The 23,416-nt window shown below is 39.6% G+C and overlaps 1 protein-coding gene and 1 long non-coding RNA gene across 7 annotated transcripts in view; one reads left to right on the top strand and one right to left on the bottom strand.

The window, feature by feature from the left end:
- Nucleotides 1–23,416, top strand: part of zmp:0000001167 (protein phosphatase 1 regulatory subunit 12A) — a 135,775-nt gene that overhangs the window by 77,099 nt on the left and 35,260 nt on the right. For 4 of the 6 annotated variants that reach the window (XR_007957413.1, XM_052029022.1, XM_052029021.1 and 1 more), the window contains 6 exons: nt 1,428–1,640; nt 5,852–5,937; nt 7,086–7,283; nt 17,458–17,592; nt 18,330–18,488; nt 21,012–21,110. Coding sequence is in view for 5 of the 6 variants with exons in the window: in XM_052029022.1 (XP_051884982.1) it covers nt 1,428–1,640; nt 5,852–5,937; nt 7,086–7,283; nt 17,458–17,592; nt 18,330–18,488; nt 21,012–21,110 (890 nt within the window). In the remaining variant the exon portion in view is untranslated. The remainder of the gene's footprint in view (nt 1–1,427; nt 1,641–5,851; nt 5,938–7,085; nt 7,284–17,457; nt 17,593–18,329; nt 18,489–21,011; nt 21,111–23,416) is intronic. The other 2 variants (XM_052029025.1, XM_052029023.1) reach the window with 1 other exon arrangement.
- The window catches only part of LOC127577658 (uncharacterized), a 73,969-nt gene continuing 71,741 nt past the window's right edge, over nt 21,189–23,416 (bottom strand). Inside the window, exon 3 of the long non-coding RNA XR_007957414.1 lies at nt 21,189–23,371. This is a non-coding gene — a long non-coding RNA (uncharacterized LOC127577658). The remainder of the gene's footprint in view (nt 23,372–23,416) is intronic.

The following is a 23,416-nucleotide window of genomic DNA, read 5'->3' on the forward strand; positions in this document are numbered from 1 at the left end:
AGGAGGGAAAGGAAAATTATGGAATTATAGATTGTTTAGCCAAGCAGCAGTTGTCAGAAGGTACTGGGATTCATCATTAGGAAAATGGTAAACGGGGACTTGGAATGTCTAAACGTGATTAAGCAGAGTCTGCATGGTTTTATAAAAGAAGGAAACTATGTTTTAAAAGGATATAACTAGATTATCAGATAAAGCAATGGGCAGATGTAAATAGAGATTTTCAAAAGCTATTCCGTAAAGTGTCATGCTAAAGGTTATTTAAACAAAATAGGCTGATGGGTTGGGGCAATAACTTAGCATGGATGAGGCATTGGTTAAATCAGCATATGAATAAATTAGTCATTTAAAGGCTGTAACAAGAAGAATACAAAGAGGTGTGGGCCCAACTATTTAAAGTCTATGTTGATGATTTTGTTGAAGGGCCAATGTGTAGTGTATCCAAGTCCACTGATGATATCAGTTTAGATGACAAAGTCGACGGTGGCAAAAATATAAACAATTTGTAAAGAGAAAGGTTAACTGTGGATGAGAAAATGGCAGTTGTGGGGAAATGTGAGGTTATTCACCTGATTAGGAAAAATTGGAAAATATTTTTAAATAGTCACTAGAAAATGTTGATGTTTAGATAGATTTGGATGTTGTTGTATGCGAAACACAGGACGTTAACATTGAAGTACAGCAAACAGTTTGGCAAATGCTATATTGGCTTTTATTGCAAGGATATTGTTGTACAAGATTAAGAAATCTTGCTATAATTATACAAGAGTTTGCGGGTATTGTGTGCAGTTTTGCTACCTGCATTTAAGGAAGATTATACTTGTCTTAGAGCAAAGGTTCACTAGATTGACTCACTCCTGGGTTAAAATGTTAATTCACTGCGATGATTGGGATGGACATGTACTCTTTAGAGTTTAGACAAATGAGTTGTGTTGATTGAAACTTAGCATTCATCCTGATTCAAGTCACTTATGTGATTGTTCCCTCTGGCTGGAGACTATAGAATTGGGGCTAATGGTCTCACAGAAGAGGTAGGTCAAATTATGTCCTTTTCATGTATTCAATGTGGAAATTGATAGATTCTTGGATTTTTAAGGGATTCTTGGAATTCAGGAATGGAGCAGGTAAGTGGTGTTGAGGTTGAGGACATGCCATGATTTGACTAAAAGATGAAGCAGGATCAAGGGCCAATCAGACCTAATCTTATTTATTTTATTATGTTCTTATGCTATTATTAGAGCAAGCTCGGTCTCTCCATCACCTTTGATGTCAATGGGAGGTAAGCCCCCTAACTCTGCTGGCTTTTTATTTTATTGCTTTGCTTAAGCAGGTTCTTTTCTTTTCCACTGATCACACCTTCAGCTTGAGGCATTTCAGTTCTGGGTGAATGAGTCCCGTCATTTGGTAAAGTGTCTCCTTTGTTCACCCAGTTTTCAGGCTCTCCTGCCAAAGCGGCAACCCATGAAGAAGAGAAGAAAGAGCAGCAGTCTCCAGCTGCATGGCGCACTGCCCTTCGCAAAACAGGGAGCTATGGAACCCTCAACAACTTGCAACCACCGCAGGAGGAGCAGAAAGGGAAAGAGATGGGAATTGTCCGGTCAGCATCGAGCCCCAAGCTGACTCTGGCTGAATCCAAGGAGAAGGTTTGTGAGAGGAAGGTTTAGGAGCATTGTTTGAGAAAGAAGTTCAATCAGTTCTCCACTTGGTACTGATAGGTCAGTGATCAGGCATAGGTTTAGACTAATTGGCACAAAGAGCTATACAACGATAATTGAAAAGCAAAAATGCCGAAATCTGAAATAAAGCAGAAACTGCTGGGGAGACTCGGGAGGTGAGGCATCATCTGTGGAAAGAGGAACAGAGTTAATGTTTCAGGTTTTGATAAAGGATCATCAGCCTGAAATATTGTCTCTGTTTATCTCCACAGATGCTGCCTGTGTTTCCCTGGCATTTTCTTTTTTTATTTTAGGTAGGGTGAGTTTTTTTTGTGTAACACAGTATTGACCCAAGTTAATCTGAAATCTACTGTCGAACATAATGGTGGACACAGATGTAACAATAACATGCAATAAGTAATTGGATTAATCTCAACAAGGAAACAGTGGTGGCTTTAAGGAAAGAGCAGGGGACTGAGAATAAACGTGATCTTTCAAAAAGCTGGAACGGGCATGAAGAAATATAAAATTACAATGGCAGAGTTTTCAATGAAAGTCAAAAAACTGTAGATGGTGGAAATCTGAAATAAAAGCAAAAAAAAATTGAAAAACACTCAGCAGGTCAAGCTATGAACCATCTGTGGAAAAAGAAACTGATTTAATATTTTGGGTTGAAGGCCCTTTATTGGACTGAATTGTAGCAGCATAGAAGGATCATTCTATCCCATCAAGTCCATGCTGGCTACAAGCAGAGGTATCTTGATGGTTCCATTTACCCGTTTCTTGCTCATGGCCCTGCAGATATGAAGAGGTATGTGAGAAAAAACTCTTTCTTACTTAGAAGACCCTCTGAGTAAGAATTTTTTTTTTCTCACATACCTCTTAATATCTTTTGACCAAAACCATAAATATCTGTCCCACAGCCCTTGAATCATCAGTGAAAAGAACATCTTCCCTGTGTTTACCCAGTCTGAACCAATCATTGTCTTGTTTACCTCCAACACATTTGTTATCATCTTCTTTGCTCTAAAGAGTGAATCTGCTTTCTCCAGTCTGATCTTACAGCAGAAATTCTTCATCCCTGGAAACATTTTCTCCACTCCTTTTAGGATCTTTGCATTCTGCCTCAGTTGTGGTGCACACTAACCAGTGTTTTGTGCAGATTCAACATAACTTCCCTGCCTCTGTTAATACCTGGATCCCATTTGCTTTTCTAATGATTCATTCAATATGCCCTTTCACTTTCAGGATATACAGACACCCAAGTCTGTCTGTTCGTGAATATCCTTCGGAACTGTTCCATTTAGCAAACACTTTCTCTCCTAAGTCTTCCTTACAGTGTATCTCTTCACAATTTTCTGTATTAATCTTCATCTGCCACTTGTTTGCCCTTTCAGCCAGCCTATCTATGCCTTATAGCAGTCTTTTGCAATCTTCTTCACTGTTTACCACAGTTGCAAGTTTTGTGTCATCCACACATTTGGAAATGTTACCCTGCAAACCCATGTATAGGCTTGTTATGCATCAAAACATTTCAATATGCTTCATTATTAAGTAGAGTTTGGCTCCAGGTACATTCAAGCAAGTACCTACATGGGAGGTGGTCAGCATTCCTGATTAATTAGAGGTGGATTTTAATGAATGTATTAATGGAAGAAATGCAAAGAAATAGATTTCAAAAGGAATCCATGAGCTTCACACAGTGGAAGGCACGTTCCCAGTGATGGGCTGCTCAAGAGGCTGGAATTGGAGCACTGGAGATCCCTCAGAGGGTTTTGATGCCAGTATTGATTACAGAAGTAGGGAGGAACGAGACCATGCAGGAATTTAAAATTGAGCATTAGAATGTTACTAATAGGAAGCCACTGAGCACAGTGTGAAAATGAGAATGGGGTGTGAGTTACAGGGAACAGAATTTTGAATAAATGTATGGACTATGAAAGATAGGAAATTAGCCAGGATTATAAAGCCCTGCTTGAACTACACCTAAGGAAGTGCTCTGGAAGCCAAATATGTAGTGATGGAACATGCATTTGGCAGAATGATACCTGAATTTCTGAGGGCTGCATTACTTGGAATTTAGAATGTATGGGAGGATGGGCTCAAAGTTTTCGAGATAGGAAAAAGAACTGATAGAGAAGAACTACTTCCATTGATTGGGATGTCTAGGATTAAGGGGTGTAGTCAAAAGATTGAAGCTAGACCTTGCAGGAAATTTCTTCTACAGGCAAAAGTCAGTCAAACTTTTGATTGAAACCCTTACTGGAACTGACCTGAGATGATGTACAAGGCAATGTAGAGGAAAATGGATTGAAGCAATATTTTACCTCGTATGTCATACCTCAACCTCTTTCTTTCTTTCTCAATGTGCACTCTTATGTGAAAGTGTACATTGAGAAAGAGAGAGAGAGAGGCTGAGAAATCCGATCATAAGGTCCCACATTTTAGCCCACCACACAGTTTGATATCAACACAAAAATTAAGTGGACTAATAAGTAGAAGTCTTATTGCAAGTTTCATGATCTGCAAATCTGCTTCCAAGTTCACTGTGTCTGACACACTAAAGCACAAAGAAGCCCCGATGTGTGCAGTGGCTGTTCCTTCACAGTGCTTGTGGGAACTCAGCCTAAGCAGGTCACAACCCACAGTCTGGTGCTGGGAACCTGGCTCTGCCCACTCCCAAATTCTCAATCAGCCCTTGACCAACCTGACCTCCAACCTAGCTGCAGACTTTCTGGCATCAGAATCTCACCCTAACTCCCCTACAGACATCTGTCCTACTCTCCCCAGATCTAATTCCTCTACCAGTCTGTCCTGGCTCTTGACCTGTCTAGTACCAACTTCAGTCGATCGAGCTCCTTTTGAATCCATGACCTGTCTGCTCTCCCCCGCCTTGATTTCAGCTACGTACTTCTCGCCCCCAAAGTCTGTCTTGTGCAACCCAGTTCCAGACTCAGACTCAAAATCAGGTTTATTGTCACCGACTTATTATGACATGAAATTTGTTGTTTTGTGCCAGCAGTAAAGTGCAAAGACATAAAATTACTATAAATTACAAAATAAATAAATAGTGCAGAAAAATCAGAATAACAAAGTAATATCATGGGTTCTTGGGCCGTTCAGAAATCTGATGGCAGAGGGTAAGCAGCTGTTCCTGAGTAGTTGAGTGTGGGTCTTCAGGCTCCTTTATCTCCTCCCCAACGGTGGTAACGCAAAGGGGGTATGTCCCGGATGGCGAGGATCCATAGTGATGGATGCCACTTTCTTGAGGCACTGCCTCTTGAAGATGTCCTTGATGGTGGGGAGAGTTATACCTGTGATGGAGCTGGCTGATTCTACAATCCTCTGAAGCCTCTTGCAGTCCTGTGTATTGGAGCCTCAATACAAGGCGGTGATGCAACCAGTCGGAAAGCTCTCCACCGTACGTCTATAGAAACTTGCAAGAGTCTTTGGTGACATACCTAATCTCCTAAAGCTCCTAATGAAGTAGAGCTGCTGGCGTGCCTTCTTTGTGATTACATCAATATGTTGGGCTCAGGATAGATCCTCTGAGAGGTTGACCCTCAGGAACTTCAAGCTGCTCATCCTTTCCACCGCTGACCCCTCAATGAGGACTGGTGTGTATTCTCCTGACTTCCCCTTCCTGAAGTCCACAATCAATTCTTGCTGACACAATGGTGAAGACCTTGATAGAAAGGTCTTTAGTAGTGTACGGCCTGTTCATTAATGCAGCATGTGCTGGGTCTTGTGCATCAGAATCCCCACTCAGTCAGAAGCTTTGTTGGTTTGCTTTGAACTTGCACTTTAATTCATTTAAACAGGTGCCTTTCAATTTCTTGACCAGGTAGTGGGAGTAAAGCTCCATTCTGCACCTAATCTGGAAATGGTTGATGCAGTTTGTGGACCAAAATGGGGATAGGTTTCTGCACAGACTGTCTATGATCTGGAGGCAATTCATCGGTATAGTATTGGGACTTCAAGCTGCAACTGACCCATCATATAAATACTACAGGGAACCTGAATGGGCAGCACCAAGGCAGAGTTACTATGTAATTCATTTGTAGTTTCTGGTAGAACCCTAACCTGTTCCAGCTAATACTTTTATATTGCCTCTGTTAGAATTGAATTCCATTGTTCAACTGTTATGTTGATTACAGACTGTGTTTTAAGTTCAGTCTTTATTTGTTGGTTGCCTTTAGGAGAAGGAACCTCGGTTAGCCCGTGTTCCACCGACTCCAACAAGGAAGCTCTTCACTATTGGAGATGCCAATGAGGACAAATCTAGGTAGGCAACTGAGCTGCAAGAGATAGTTCACAGGACTAATACTTTTTATTTGCTTTCTGTAATGATGGTTTGCAAAAAACTGCCGTTAAATGTTAATACCCACAGTGATCTTGCAACCATGTGACACCATGATCTGCGAGGACCTAGAATCTGAACTAAAGATTAATGTGATTTAAAACTGATTTAATCTGCTTTGGCAATGCAGGGAACCAAGAGCGATAATAAATTACCAGAGGACAGTAGAACTGAATAATAGCAATAGCTACAAACTACGAATGAGTATATGGTTCCCCCAACTCCCATCTGGTAACATTAGAAATTATTGTTGTGAGATGTATACAAAAGGTGTTTGTAATTTAGAAAAAGATGATTCCAATATTCTGGTCATTGTAAAATGGTTTGAGCACAGGGACCAGAAATGATAGGTCAAGGCTGTTCAGTGGGGATGGTCCATGTATTAGATTACAACATTTGAATAAGTAACTACACTATTAAAATGGAACTAGGTCGTAAACACCAGACTGTCCCCAGTTGGACTCACTGATTTGAGATCTGGTGAAATAAGAAAATTAAAGATATCCCTAATTTCCCACTCCTTTCAATCCATTTGACAAGTGTGTTCTTGTGCATATCGGGTAAGAACATGCTTGGACGCGATTACAGTGAAGGCATATTGAACAACCTGGTAACACTTATTGCATTAGACTGATTGGATGGAATTAGAGGGAAGATGACAGGCCCAAAGTGTATCCCAGGATGAGTTGTTAAGTTCAATGAGAGAATATAAGAAATGGTGGAATTTACTATGGTACCAGACCTAGCATGGTAGGGAGAGGGGTAGAGGGTGCCAAGTTTGGGGAGAGAAAGCTTCTATCTGATTGTTTCAAGGTTTGAAAATACTTCGCTAAAATTTGACACATATTCATCTCTCTCAAACTTGCCTCTAAAGCACCTTACTGTGGCCAGGGACACTGTATAACGTAGTAAAACAAAAGATATTCAGCAAACTTTGAGTCTTGTATCTCAGCAACTTTGTGCTTGTGTCTGAATAGTTTACCGAGGTTGAAAGCACTTTTCGAAAAAACCTATTTGCCAGGTCTTTCTCCAGGGCCAGTTTCTTCCTGTGTGATCCTTGCTTCTTCTTGCAGTGATTCTGCAGCCCCATTGGCTCGAAGTGCCTCCTACACAAGGCAGCGAGAGGATGACTCTGGCATCCTGGCCCGGAGCTCATCGTACACACGTAGACAGACAGAGCTGGAGAGCAACAAAAGGGATAAGGACCTCAACGACACTCTGCCGAGCAGCACTGGCGTCTCCACAGCGGCAGTGCCTGGTCATCCAAAGAGGTTTGTAGCCAGTGTGCATTGAAATCATTGGCCTCTTGCTAATGTCATCAGGCCAGACCTGTGTTTCCAGTGGGAATTCTTAAAAAAGGATTGAGCTTGTGGAATGTTTCATCCATTCATCTTGAATGTTTACTGTGAGGTTTTGTCCTGTTGTGTCTCTGGATCTAGAACATTGTACTCTCAGTTCCTATGGTGAATTATCAGCAGGCAATTGCAGATTCCCGCAGACAGAAATGATCAGAGGGTTAGTTCCATTCAACCCCCATTCTTAACCTTGAAGGTACAAAGTACTTTAACACAGAAACATATGCAGGAGTGCTGCGTTGTTGGAGGATCTGTTCTTCAGCTGTAATTTCAAAACAGTCTCTTGACTCTTCCCAACAGTTCAGTTAGACATTAGAAATCCCACATCATTAAGTGGAAGGTCAAAGTTTTCCTAGTGTGCTGGTCAATGTTTCTCTCTCCATGAATTTTACCAAATATAAATCAGTAACTGGTCACTTCATCTCTGTTCAATATGAGTCCTTGAAAATTAGCTGCTGTGTTTTCTATCAAAACAAATGTGACTACGTCACAGATTTATTGTGTGCAAGCTCTTTGGGATGCTCTTCTGAAAAAATAGTTATACAAATTCTTTGTATGTGAGAGCCATAATATTAAACTGTAGAAGAATGTATATGGGACCAAAGTCAGTAGAGTGAATATGTGCCTGCTACACTTTGCCCCAGAAATTGTCAGTTGACATTGGATATGTTGTTAAGTGCTTGTGAGCACAGAGTGAAATGTAAAGAGTTTTTAAGAGGAAGAGTCAAAGTGTAAATTGCTGCTCCACAAAACAGCATCATAAGATAGTAAGATGAAGTATGGTATGACAGACTAAGGTGAGTGGTAATCCTGTGTGGATGGTGTTTTAGTGGCATTAAGGGAGGCAATGGGGCTGACTGTGGAAAATGGGCTTACCCTGTAGATAACCTAACTGAGGTTTCTACCATTAAACAATCCACTGAAAACTGTTTCATATCCCAAAGAATCTGATCTCTGGAATGCTCTTGGTCACATCGCATTTTCCTTGCGTTTTGATCCAAACTTCTTGATCATGGCGTATAAAAGGAGTAAATGAGATTTTTACCGTTAATGGAGCAGGTTATTTTTAATCTGGGCCCGTATAAACAGTTTTACTCTGCATCTGGTTAGTGCTGTATTTGGCAATTTATAATTGAGCAGTTCGAAGGATGTCATGTTTAGACAGCTGTTAATGTGAACTCTCTATATCTTGTCTAATACTACCCAACTTTCCTGGCAGATAAGCATCTGATACACTTCCAATTCTGTTGTCCTGATTGTAACACATGCCTATCTTTATAGTAAATAAGTAGATGGAACAATGGTATGTTGCACTGCTTGTTGCCAGTTGTGTTCAGTAAGGAATTAATAGAAAAACCAGTGATATTCCATCATAAGGAATGAAGCCTATTCAAAATAGTTTATACCTTAGTTCAAACAAAACCATTCCATCCTCATGGCCAGGAAGTAATGTGGAGGTGGAATCTGTACATGGGAATGGGAAAAGATTACAATTGTTAATTGTAAACATGGGTCCATGTATTTCCGTTTCTCACCTTTATAGTATCACTGCCATTATGTAGGAGTGAACTACAGAACAGTGTGCAGTGATTTGCAGTGACATCAATACAGTATAAGTATTGCAGATAGCACCCTCTTAAGTTAAAATGTTTTTGGGACAGTCAACAACCATTCCATTGCACTCTAACCTTATTCTATGAGCATAAGTGTAGGCATGGGATTAGGTCACTTGGCCTACTCTGCCACTTAACAGGATCATGACGGATATGATTTTAACCTCAGCTCCACATTCCCATCTATTCCTACTGACCTTTCATCTCTTTGTTTATCAGGAACCTATCTCACCCGCCTTAAAAATATTCAGTGACTATGTTTGCACTGTCCTTTGAAAAGGGAGTTTTAAAAAAATCGCAGTCCTCTGAGAAAGAAATATAGCTCATCTTCCTTAAATGGGCAACCGCTTATTTTTCCTCCAATAGGAGGAAACATCCTCTCCACATACACCCTGGTAAGGTCTCTTAGGATCTTGTGTGTTTCAGTCAAGTTGCTGAGGTAGCCAGTTGCTCAGCATTCCTGTGTGTTTGAGGATGAAAGAGGGGTGAACTGGAAGCACATTTACACTAGCAGTAAGTTGTTCACTCCTACCATTACCCTTCCAGTTCGCAAAATGGAGTGCGAAGCCAATTGCCTTTGAATGAAATCCACCTGCTAGACTACTCTACTGCCAGATCATCACCCTGAACTCTAACACCTCTGACTTTTTCCAGCCTCCTCCAGGGCACATCTCCAACATCAGTTAATATATTTGTGGGTGGGTGGGGTTGGAAAGTGAAGCACAGAAATGTTTGGGAGAGTCATATTAATTAACCTGACCCTGTAAGCTCTGTTTAGATTTCCCTTGACAGAAGAGCAACAATGCAAGGAGAAGGCACTGCAGTTCTTACAGCAGAATTCCTTAAAGGTTCAGTGACCTTTATTATTGGCATTCATTGAGCTATTTGAAACCCTCTTTGAATTACTAACGGCATTTCCAGTCCTGCTGATCGGCTGGGTACCTTCATGAAAATCAGTGTTCACTTCCCTGACAATAGTCAAGATTTTTTCTATCTTAATGCAGTCTTCTGTGCAAGGTTTATTTAAGAGAAGGCAGACTAGAGAAAGTGGCTGACCTTTTTAGCTGTGGTCAGTTATGTCCTTGTGAGATCCTGGATATAGAGCTCATGATTTACTCTGGCACATCCAAGTAAATTAGCAGCAAATTGTAATCATGCCTGAGATTCCCGGACAGAATAGGAACGTCCGGGAATTGGTATCATTTCTTTCTGCTGCATGTTCCAGAATTTAAGTTAACATTGAGGAGGAGGTCCACCTCCGTTAACACCAAATCACCAGGCACTGAATGTCAGTGAGAGTCTGCGGGGACTGTAGTCTACTGATGATAGTCATTGAAATGGCCTCCCTCCTACTTCTACTAGGCCTGATGCTGCAGTGAACATCTTGCCCTGCTGTATTTGTGTGACATTTGTCAGTTGAACAGGACATTATATGAACAAATGAGGCATATCAGAACTTCCTTCAGATGATCTCATTACCTCAGTATAAGTATAGATTTGAGAGTGGGTAGACCCTAAGTTACCAGTGAGGTCTGCAAAATCCTGTACAATGTTTCTCTCCAGTTGATCCTTCCATGTGTGAAAACTGAGCAGGGAAATGGTGTATGGTTGATCCTCAATGGCACTTGTTAAAGAATAGGTAGCTGCCATTTAAACTTCAGAACTGTGTGTGTTTACAGTCAAGTACTCCACTGAGAGAAGTTCAGGGATAGGGGGGGAGGGGGGTTGAAACCCAAGGTCAGTTTGGGGGGGGGGGGGGGGGGGGGGAGGTGGGGTGGAAACCTACATTACTTTGTCAAATGCCTTAGTAAAGTCCATATAAACAGCTACCACCCTGCCTTCATCATTCTTCTTAGTTACCACCTCAAGACAGTCAATCAAATTAGTGTGGCATGACTTTCTGTGTGCAAAGCCACGCTGACCATCTCTGATCAGCCCCCGTCTTTCCAAATGTACATAAATCCTATCCATTATGATTTTCTATCATGATTTTCCTACCACTGTCATAAGGCTTACCAGCTTGCTTGTGGATACTTGGCTTATCTCTGCTGCCCTCCTTCTATAAAGGAGCAATATTACCTCTCCTCTAGATTCCTGGCACCACACCCATGGCTAACAAAAATGTAACAGTCTCTGTCAGGGATCTTCTCCCTTACTTCCCATAGCAACTGGGATAGATTTCATTCAGACCTGAGGATTTATCAACCCTTATGCATTACTTGTTTTCAAGATCTGTTTGTTGGAGGAAACCTTTCTTTGTTTGAACAATTGTCTACCAAGTATAATTTACCAAAAACTCATATTTTTAGATATTTACAAATTAGAGATTTTCTTCGATCTCAATTACATTCTTTTCCTTTGAGTCCTGATAAGAATTTATTAGATGCAATTTTTAATTTGGAACCTTTTCAGGATGGCTCAATATCTAATATTTATGACAGACTACTAGGAATGAGTAAGGTGCCACTAGATAAAATTAAAAACGCTTGGGAACTAGATTTGCTGATGTCATTTTCTGAGGAAACTTTGAATAAGATTTTCAAGTTGGTTAATACTTCGTCATTATGTGCTCATCGTTCTCTCCTTCAATTTAAAGTGGTCCATAGAGTTCACTTGTCTAAAGATAAATTATCCCGTTTTTATTCTGACATGTCTCCTTATTGTGACAAATGTAATAACAGAGTGGCTTTCTTAATTCACATGTTTTGGACGTGTCGGTGTCTTAAAAAATATTGGACAGAGGTCTTTCATACCTTTTCTGTACTTTTCAAAATAAATTTTAAACTTAATCCTTTGACTGCACTATTTGGGATTGTTGGAGAAAGAGATATAACTTTGAAGGCTTATGATTTACATATTCTGGCTTTTATTTCTCTTATAGCCAGGAGAGCTGTATTGCTTAGATGGAAGGAAGTTACTCCGCCTACTCATGCTCAATGGTTACAGGATGTTATGTCATACTTGAATCTAGAGAAGATTCGCTGTTCAGTTTTTGAATCTACCCTAGACTTTCAAACCCTGTGGGGACCTTTTTTGAATTATTTTCAAAATCTCTGATTTGGGGACTAAAACACAAATACTGGCTGACACAGTTATGTTTTTAAAGGTTTTTCCTTGTTTTTTTCCATCTAAAGCTTCGGGTTTTGGTAGTGGGAGTAGGTTTTTTTTATAATAAAATATTTCATTTTTTTTCCTTTATTAACTAACTTATATATGTGATAATTTAGAGTATTGTAATCTAAGTATGATTTAATACAACATATTCAGTAGTATTTTTATTCTCTTGATGCATGTACTCTTTTTTTCTCATGGATTCAATAAAAATATTGTAAAGAGAGAGAGAAACCCTTATGCATTGCATGGCATCTAACATCTACTCTTCTTAATACTGACCTGCTCTAGATTATCCATGTGTCCCTCCCCAAACTCATATCTTCTATATCTTTCTCCTTGATGAACCAGGAGATGTGGGTAAGATCCTAAATGAATACTTCATTTAGGATCTTACCCACACCTCCTGGTTCCACACAGAGATTACCCCTTTGGAACCCTAAGGGGCCCACTTTTTCCCTGGCTTTCTTTCTGTGGATATTCTTATAAAGCACCTTGGGATTCTCCTAAATTTTATTGGTCAAGGGTATTTCATAGCCCCTTTTTGCCCTAATTTCTTTCTTGCGTTCTCTCCTACACACTATATTCCTTGAGATTCCTTCGATCCCAGTTGCCTATATCTGTCATATTTTTCCTGTTCAAACCTTCAATGTCCTTTGTCATCCAAAGTTCCCTAATCTCACCATCTTTGCCTTTCACCCTTGAACATGCTACCCCTGAACTCTTAAAACTCTCTTTTAAAAGACTCCCACTTGTCAGTTGTTGCATTATCTGCTAGCATCTGCTCCCAATCTACTTTTGCCAGGTCCTCTCTTACACTATTGAAATCAGCATATGTGCTGAGGAGGCTGAACAATCTCTCTGTACCACTGCCAGTTGTGTAATATCTTTCAAATCAAAGGAAAATAAATCCTTTGGAAAGAGAGCTGCACATACTGGAGAACTGCACATACTGGAAATCTGAAACAAAAACAGAGAGAAATGAAAATATACATGGGCCAGATCATGCATGAAAACAGATTAAATTAGTCCAAGCATTTGTCAGAATATTTTCTACCTTTTTTTAAAAAAAAGTGGCATTTATAGATTCTCCTTTTTAATTCCATCCTCCATGTCTTTCACCCATTGACCTTCATTGGGTTTATTCTTTTCTGCATTATTTTTTTACTTTGCCTCCTTCAAATTGTCTTCAATTCCCCTTTGGCTGCTTCTCAGAAGACCCCGACTAAGAATCCAGGCTCTCTCTAATCATTGTTAACTGGTGTTCATAGTCAATATTGTCTTGTCCTCTTGTGCCCATTCACCAAAGTCGGTGACCTTTCCACTGATGAGCACATTACAAAGTGTGAGAGTTGGGCTCTCCATTGATCCCAACTGTTAGAAGACCCATCCTCCAGCAACGGTCAGACCAAAAGGTGTCAGATGGCCTGCCTCTCACTGCATTCCAGTGCTCGGGTATTATTGAAGAACTCCATTCTATCATGTTGGCTCTTGACCAGCTGACTTGGGTTCTGAGGTGGTCCAATGGTTTTCAGGGGGTCCAATTTAAGCCTGCCCTTGTAGGAAGCCATTCAGTCACTTGAATGCCTGTGCTGACCACACTTTCGGGGTCTGCAAGTCACACTTGCCACTACTCATTAATGATCACAGCAGTAGTACCAGCTCCCTGTGTTGCCATGAATTGAGGTATTTTTCTGCAGTGATGCTCTACAGCCATTTCCTTTCTCCTTGGCTACAGTTTTCTGTTGGTGCTATTTCCAGTGAGGATGTGCAGCTGACAGGAGGGGGTAGGTCCAAGAATGTGGCAAATGCAGCATAGTGTCAAAGACTGCATCTCGGTCTCCTCCTGTTCTTATGTTCATGAAGCCATTTCTTAAATGGCCATTTGCAACTCATTTATCCCAGGCACATCTTGTCACAGTTTGATCATTCTAAATTTGGCAAGTTTAGTTTGAAGCTACAAGCTAACCTGTAGAAAGCTAAGATGGATGTCTAGAATGGAGGATTGTTTGGAAGGATGAGATGAATGGACTTGACAAATTTATCTTTGAAAATCTATGTTTGAAATAGTACATGCTGTTAAAGATTGCAAATTCTTCAACTTGTAGGTCAAGAACAACCTGGGTGGGGATTGAAGAAACAGAATGGGATATAATCCACCTGTTAACATGAAGATTAGTTTACTGTAAACATAGCTCTTCAGGATTGGATTCCACGTGAAGCCTTTCTGGAACAAGGAAGACTTCTAGTCTCCATTTTTTACTCTCGTACAAGACACACAGCAACACTTTCCACCTATACTCTTTTTTTCAATGTATGCAAGCACACATATTGGATTGCTGCATTACTTAGATAATATTCAATGAATGTCTGTTTCTGTCAACACTCTAGTTCATGATGTAAGCAAAATCTCTTTTTCCATGATGCACTGGAATAATTTCTGCCTCTTTCACATTTCATTTCAGCACATTTAACTTCCAACACATTGGTTCACCATTCAGATAACTTCTTCAGCTTCTCATCCTCTTGAAGCCTAACCCCCTGCTTGGCTCAGCTCTTTTCTGTCCATTTTCATTGCCAGTATAAATATCTTTTCTCCAGAGCACTCTTTGTGAGGAACCCAGTCCTGAAGAACTATTTGTTTACAGTGAACTACTCTTCATGCTAACCGGTGGACTCTAGCCCATTCTGTCTCTCCTTGCAATCCCCATCCATGTTGTTCTTGGCCTATGAGTAGAAGAATTTGCAATCTATAACAGCATGTACCATCTTTTCACATTCTTCTCATCCTTCCAAATGATCCTGGAGAGCACTGGTTAGTGAAGTGCTGGATAAATGAACTATACCTATAGCTTGGTACATCTCCCCTCTCTTTACTTTCAGTTCCTCGTGCCCCGCCCCCCCCCCCCCCCCCCCCCCCCCCCAAAGAATGGTCCAAAATTTATTTCAACCTTTAGGGCCATCTCTCATGTGTTTGGACATGCTCCATGTTCATAACTGACCCAAAAGAGATTGTAATATTAAAACGTATATTAATATTGACCTGTACAGATTCAGCATCAATCTCTTTAGTTCAACAACTTTCTCTTCAGTTACTATTCTGGCAGTGACTGAATACAGCCAACATTGAGTCCACTATCATTCCTACATCTTATTTAGTTTCTTCCCTAGTTAGTGGAACATTATTAATGAATCGTGTCTCAATTCTTTTTCTTCCAATGTAAGACCTTCCACTACCTTCTGCTGGATTGAAAATGATGTAGCTTATCATATGGTTTTTGTACCTCAGTTAGAATACACAGCTACCATATTGTCTGCAACCCAACACCATTGCCTGAAAATCAAAAAAAACAACTGCAGATGCCTGAAATAAAAATAGAAAATTCTGAAACTGCTCCACAGGTCATGCGGCATATGTGGAAAGAAAACAGTTAATAACGCATTGCCGGAATTTTGACAGATAGATGGAGCTTGACCTAACCCTGAAACCATTCAAAAGAAATGTTATTCACAAGATGCTCAATGGAGTCTGATCACTCAGCCAAAGGTATAAGCTGAATTACTTGCACGTTACATTTTAAATTCTGTGCAATTGAACAGCTCTTGATGCTAGTAATAAATTAGATGGTATCACTTCAGCCATGTTTCAATATTCATACTCAAAAGTCTTGAAAATTTTGATAACTCAGCTGATAATTTTTCAACAGGAATGCATCTAATGGCTCTGAGTTCTTATTAAACTGGAATCAAAAGACCTTCAACAGCTAAATGTTTTCAAAGTTCATATGAAATATTTTCTCCATACCCAGGGTTTCTGCAGTTTTTAAGTATATGCCAAAACCTAATGGATTTTGTTTGTAGAAACTACCTTACAGCCTTGAAGTCTTTTTCACTTTATTCTTTGCCTCTTCCATTTTTTCTTTCCTCCTTCCATTCTTTCTGACGTTCACCCTTTCTCTGCTTCCTTCTCTTTCCTTCATTCTCATTTTCTTGCTCTCAATCGCTTTCCTTATTTTTTTCTTCCTCTCTAAAGTGCACACTGAAAAAGATGTTATTCTACCAGAACATCATTTAAATGCAAAGAATTGATACTGAGCTCTCCTATTTTTCTGTGGACTAAAAATATTTCAAAGACAAATATTTGGCATTCTGAGTTTTAAGGAAAGATAGTTCCTTTGTTTTTGCAGAGTCCAAATTGTCCATCTGTCAGGGAACCTCATGTAATTTGCTCTGGGTAAATTAAGAAAAATCTATTATCATATCTTCACTGTTGTTATGCAAGTGAATGTAGCAGCCAATTTGCACAAAATAAAGTCATATGTAGTGAGCAGGCAGATGAAACAGATGTTGCTTAAGGGAAGAATGTTGGCCAGTACAAGAAAAAAAAAATTCTGATTTTATTTGGATGGTAGCATTAAGTATTATACACTTACACAGCATTATTGTTCTATGTTGATAGTCATACAGCTCTCTCACTGTTCAGTCTCCTCTTCCTCCCAACTAAACTTGGTGACTGTACCTCCAGTGAGACAGTTCAATTCCTCCTAAAATCAGCCTCTTCCACTTGATTTATTTAAATTTTTTTACTGATGTTAATGAATAAAATGGTATTAACATAATAGAAAGAAAACATTAATTGTAATAGCTAGTGTTGACTATAATAGAAATATCAATATTATATCTTTCAGTCATTGGCATTGTAATACTTGGTCAAAATATTATTGAGAAGATTAGCTTTTTATTGTTGTGTATTTAGGAGAAAGACATCAAATTTCTGTTTTCTGGTGGGTTTATGCATGATTCCCCAGTTATGTTACTGTATGGTAACATCTGTCATTCTCGTGGAATTCATGCCTAACTACTGTACATGTATTGCTCCTTAGAATTCACCTGCTCCTTGGATCTAAATCTGCTCTGCAATTACTGGTGTATTTAGCTTTAATAAGCCAACAGACTAATATAAAAGCCTCATCCAGTAGTCATCGTTGTACTCTGTATTAATTGTGACTTTGTTACTGCAAGTTAGTTTTATCCTGCATGCTGGTATTTGCTGTTAGTCTATACACTTGCTGTAAATGTAAATTCCTGCACTATCTGTCTGTCGTGTTGGTTATATTACATGCATTTCAGTGTGTTTGTATATGTGTGTGCACTTCCAGATATATTGTTCCTGCAAGTTCATGTGCTTGAACATGCCAGTTTGTATGTCCTTGGGTATATGTACCATGTGACAGTCTGTGAACAACAAATGACAGAACTCTGCTTTATTCTTATTCTCTATCTCTATATATACATCCTGTAAGTTCATGTATTTACTATGCTGTTCTCTTCCTGCATGTTTGCACATTGTTCTGCTGATTCACTAGTCACTTACGCCTGAAAGCAATAGGCCGCAGCTATAGTGCACAAGACTTCAGACTACGTTCCAGAACAATGCCACCTTCGAGCCATAACGATACTAACTCTGACACTGCTTCTTCCAGCATCACCACTTTTCTAAGGTACTGATCATATTGGCTTCTTTCAACATTTTGTACTATAAGATGCACTGCTACATTGTGAGCAGCACTGGCTGCTTGGATTCCTGGTCCAATTCTTCCAGGTGACAATAAGATAAAATTAGGCAGTAACTTGATGGGTAGGAATTCATTGTTTGCTTTTCTGCATAAAATCATGGTCTTGTAGTTCAAATTTATCATAAATGGAAAGTACTGAGATGTAGTCGTCAACAAGGTACACAGTTTTGGACATGTGCCTTGATTCAGAGCCTAGTGATCCTATGATTCATGAAGCATTGATTAGATCACTGGGTTTGGAGGGATGGCTTTTAGTGGTTCTCTGACAATAAGCTGCTGAAAGTTTCTTGTTAACCTTGACCAAGAGGAAATAAAACCCAGGCAATTTCTTGTTGCTACTAAGAGGGAATAACATTAATAGATGAAAAGAGTCATGTGTAGTAGAGAGGGGCTTGGATGAAGACATTTGGAGAGGTTGCGATCAGTGTGTTAATATTCATGTTGAAGAGATTTACGTGGAGGATTGTACTTGAGAGTTTGAACTGGAACGAGGACCCAATGTGTTTGCTCCCAAATTCCTCTGGGGTTTGAGATTAGGTTAGTTACTAGTCATCCATTAATTTTCCTTCTGGGTTTCATGGATTGTTTGGTTATTTTATCTGATATGTTCCCAAGCTGGTCTTTCCCAATAAATCTCTTTTCTCATTATACTTTCCTTGCAGTGCATCTTTCGGAAGAAGGCAGGAGGGTCTTGCCAGTAGTTCTGCCCCAGGATCTGTCAGTACATTGTCCAATACAAGTTCCTCCTCTAATCCTCCCGGTGGCCGGGGCCTGACAGCAGGTATCTCAGCAACATCTTCAGGAGACAGTTACACAAGTCGGTAAGACCATCTCTGCAATCTGGAATTCATGGTTTTCATGACTTATGGAGGAGCTGCACCATGTCTGAAAGGCCTCTGCTCCGCCACTTCTGTGAATCCAATTACAGTTTGCTATTTTCATGGTTAACATTGAAACTGCTATATCAGTTTTCTCCTTCATCTCTCCATCCTATCTTTGCCTTATTCTTGACACTCTCTTTCTCTTCCTCTTATTCCCTCTCTCTTTCAAGTTTGAAATATTTGTGTGAGTTTGTTGTTTCAGTAATCCTATTTGTGTTGATCATTTCTCCTGTGCAATCAGAATATAGATTAAAAAAAAGTCAGAAGATGTTTCCTTCAGGGTGGAATAATTAGGTTTTAACGTATCATTTTGTCAGAATATTATTTAGTTGAAAGCCAGTTGTAATAAGATTGACAAGGACTTTAAAACTTCTCAGGAGATTGAGTAGTATTTAACAGATGCAATAGAAGTGCTGCATGAAAACAGGTTCTGCTCTGAAGACCATACACGCTTGCAATTCGAAAAATGTTTTGAGATTAAATGATAAATCAAATAGGCAGTCCTATTTACATAAACAAATAAATCAGAAATAAATCTGGGTACCTTGAACAAAACTGTGGTAGAACACATTTGCTTGTTAATAGCAAACAATCCAATGGGAAATTTAGGACGAAGACAAAAGGTTCTTTGAGCAAGGATTAATCAAACATAGAACAAACTTCCAGGAGATTAATGGAAACAAAGTTCTAGAATCGTTCAATGAGTTACAGAATTAGAACGAGTGATGAGGCACTGCAGGAACTCAAGTTAGCCAAGTAGCCTTTCTCTTTTAGTTTAAATTATTTCCGTGATTGCCTTTGAGACCTTACAGAGGAGGGCACTGTAAGGTAATTTCAAAATCAGGAATTTGGGATGTGAGCAGAGGACTTGAGGTGTTGTGATTCTGTAGGCTGCAAATGTTGTTGAATTTTCTCTCCTACCATTTTTCTGAAAGGGGGAAACTCTGAGGTGAGGTAAGGAGGTTTGAAAATTCTCTCTCAACAATCCCTATCCGAACACATGCTCTTTATTGGACTCCTTCCTCGTGTTTCCATCCCTGCCACAACATTGAAATGACGATGACCAAAATCACTATTGACACCATATGTGATTGTGATGGTGGTAAATCCAACCCTCTGTCAGATCGGGTTATTTTCGAATCCACAGGTTCTTTCAGGAGTCCAGGAATGAGTTGAAAACAACTTGGTGCTTCAAAATTTTATTGGAAAAGTTTAAAACACAGAAACAGTCACAGAGCACATAGCACTAGCTTTGTTGAGCCGAGACAAAGGGAACAAAAGATGAGCTCAGGCCAGGGGAGACGAGCAAGAGAGAGATTAACAAAAAGCGACACCTTTTATACCTGAGATAAGAGATGCTCTTTAGCTAACAATAGTCCAATCAGGAAACCTATTAGATACCTGTGGCCAAACCAACCAATGAAAAAACCATATATTCACCTGATGGATGAACCAATAAGCTAGTCAGTGGCCATTCCTTGTGCTGCCACTTGAGGTGTATTAAACATGATACATGTTTAAAAAAACTAATTAAAACAGTCGAATCCAACACCTCCTAGTCCTTCTCAACATCTCTGCATCCTTTAACGTGGTTGACTAGACCTTCCTCCTCCAACACCTCCACTGTCATTCAGCTGGATGAGACGGCACGTGACTGGTTTCATTTTAATCATTTGCAGCCAAGGTTATGCAGCAATAGCTTCACTTCCTGGACCAACACTAATTGCCTCAGTAACTCGCAAGGCTCTCTACTGTTATCTATATGCTGCCCTTAAGCACATCACACTGAAACAAGATGTCAGTTCCAAATGTGGGCTTTACCCCCTCACTACCTTGTGTGTTTGACATGCAACACTCTGTGAGCAGAAATGCCCTCCAACTGAATAAGGGAGTGAACAATACACTAACTTTGGTCCCTCTCACAAACACCATTCCCTAGCCTTCCAACTACATCACTTACATTGGCATTGATCTAAAAGGGAACCAGATTATTCATATTCTTGCTGTTGTACTTAAACTAAGCTGAGTTTCAGACCATATACTGTATCAGTCTCATCTCTATTATTATTATCTTTTGTAATGTTGTTCAATTCCACCTCTTCCTCGGTATTCTGCTGCTGTAATCCTCATCCATGGCTATGTAACCTCGAAATTGGCAGGGTCAATTGTAATCCAAATGGACTGAAGGAATCTCCTGATTTTTCAGTGAATTACAGCTCTGTCTAGTGTATTACCTTCAATCAAAGTAGTAACTTTGCTGAATAAGGCTGATTTAATCATTTTGTTGCTTGGAACTTCATTTATAGTTAGTACCTTGCTCAATACCTTAATTCAGACTAGATGTAAACATTTTCCCTGGTGCACTGAGAGCCTGATATTTTACAGATCGAGTAATAGCTTCTGCTATACTGTACAAGGGAAGACTTATTTCACAGGTCTTACTTTGTTCCTTCTTATTCTCAGCTCCCAGACTCAAAACCAAGCAGGAAATGGAGCAGAGAAAGAGAGTAATCCAACCACGCAAGGCACTGGCTATGGCACGGAGAACCGTGAGAGACGCAGGTACCAGTTACAAGTGAAATGCTCAAACGATGCCGTGAGCTCAGTATGAACCACATACTCAAAACAGAATCTCTTGTGTGCAGTATATTCTGTAGTGGGTTGCTAACTCTGTAACAGATTTGGGAAAGCAAAGAATTTTAATTCTTAAAGTGTGCATGTCGTTAGTGGAATCCATTAAAGAATAGAACTTTGCTGGTTTTAAGGCTCCAATCTGATGCAAGTCTAGCCACACTCAGTCCTATGCCTCGCAGAGACAGACTTAGTACAAAGCAGCTTCCGTTACATTAATTGGAATCATGTTGGCACACACCCATTAACCCGAAGAACTAAACGCTGAACTGTAGACATCTTTTGAGACTAAAGACATGAACTTCTAAATTATTAAAATCTAACAGAAGCATACAATGTCTGATGATATAATCAACTATTTTCATTAATTCAGAGATTATTCAAGGTTCTATACTATAAGGACCATAGAAATTCATAGCACACAAAGGGGTCCATTCAGAGCATCATGTAAGTTCCATCTTGTGAAACAGCTATCATGCCTAATTCTAATTCCCAACTCCTGGTCTTGTAGCCTTGTGGGGTATGGCACATTCAAATGATTAACCAGACATTAAGAATTCCTGTCTCCATCACCCTTCAGCCAGCAAGTTCCTTATACCATTTACCAAGGTGAAAAATGTCCTCAACTCCCTTTTAATCTTTCTACCAATTATCTTAAATTAATGCCGCCTTGTTAGTGGTATCTCTGCCAAGGGAAATAGGTCCTTCCTGGACACTATATCTAGGTCTCTTGTCGTTATAAGGACCTCAATTTAAATCTTCACTTAGCTGTCACTATTTTAAAGAAAGCAACCCCAAATAGCAAATCTTTTGTCATAACTAAAAATAGCCAGACCTGGCAACATGCTCATTCATCTCCTCCCAGCATCTCCAGTGCCATCACATCCTCACCCTAACGTGGGGATTAAACCCGTACACTTGCTGCGACCTGCTTCTTTTATAGTTTAAGCAGAACATCCCTGTGCTTATATTCCTTAAGTTAGCCAATTAAAAAATTATTCACATGCCTTCTTCACAATGTTTTTTCTCTCCTTGAATTGTTCATCTGGGATCTGTAAATATATACTCCAAGATCTGTCTGTTCTTCCATATCTTTTATTACTCTATTGCTTATTATTGTATTCTTTTGATAAGTTCACTCTTCCCAAATACCACTACTCCGGATTGAATTCCGTTTGTTACCTTTGTGCCTATCTAGCCGGTCCTTTGGTACCTTCCTGCTGTCATCAGTTTTCTGCCCTATGATCTCCTAACACTTTTTTTTAACCAATTATTTAATTCTGCTTTATCAATTTCCTTGGGGTTGCAATTATTTTATTGCTCATAAGCTATAGTTCTCTTCCAGTGCATTGGCTGAAACCTTTAACAGTTCTAAAGGAACACTCACTGTAATTCTCCCAAGGCAACTAGAGGTCAGCAATAAATGCCTGCCTTGCCAGCATTCCCCACACCCCAAGAATTAATTTATTTGAAATGCAGTTATGGAAATAAATAATTTAATTGTGTTTAAAAAAAAGTACATAATTAACTAGAATTGAAGTGGAAATTACCCTGCACTATCAAACCTCTTAAAAGACATGGAGAGCTGCCTTATTTTGAGATTTTATTCTAGTTGCTTATTAAATTATACTGAGGTATTGATGGTAATGGGTTAGCTGAATGGTGTGAAAACATGTTTGTTATACAGGCAAATCATTGAGCCTTCAGGGTTGATAGGTTGACATTTTTGTTTGGAGCCTTTGAGTGTGTAATACATAAGAAGCACATTTTTATTTCATTGGGAGTCTGCAAATTCAATGGCAGCAATTTGGCTTTGCTTAACATCACTAATGTCCTTTTTAAAAATGGACGCCAAGCCGATAATAGGTGAAGTTGCTTAAAGGTCAGTCAGGAAACCAGATATTAAGGCCGTGACAGTTTTAAGGAGGAAGTTCCAGAGCACAGCATGATGAGGTATTCATCCAAAAGCCTTTTAGTTAATCATGCTGAATAAGAAATAGACTCTGCAGAGAACTGAGTGAGCTGTGTTGGGCTGGAGTTGGTGGTTCATCCAATGAAGCATCAGTAAGTCTTAGACGTCTGCCTATGTGCTGCTGAACGTGGAAGTCCGAGACTTGCTGAGTGACAGATGATGTTGCAGGATCACTCGCATAGGATTAAAGTCCCCATTCATTTCAGTGGCAATTCCAGGCCTGTGGAATAAGAGAAAAAAGAGGATGTGAAAATGTTCTTAAAAA

The sequence above is a fragment of the Pristis pectinata genome, chromosome 14, assembly GCF_009764475.1.
Source record: "Pristis pectinata isolate sPriPec2 chromosome 14, sPriPec2.1.pri, whole genome shotgun sequence".
In the NCBI taxonomy this organism is placed as follows: domain Eukaryota; kingdom Metazoa; phylum Chordata; class Chondrichthyes; order Rhinopristiformes; family Pristidae; genus Pristis; species Pristis pectinata.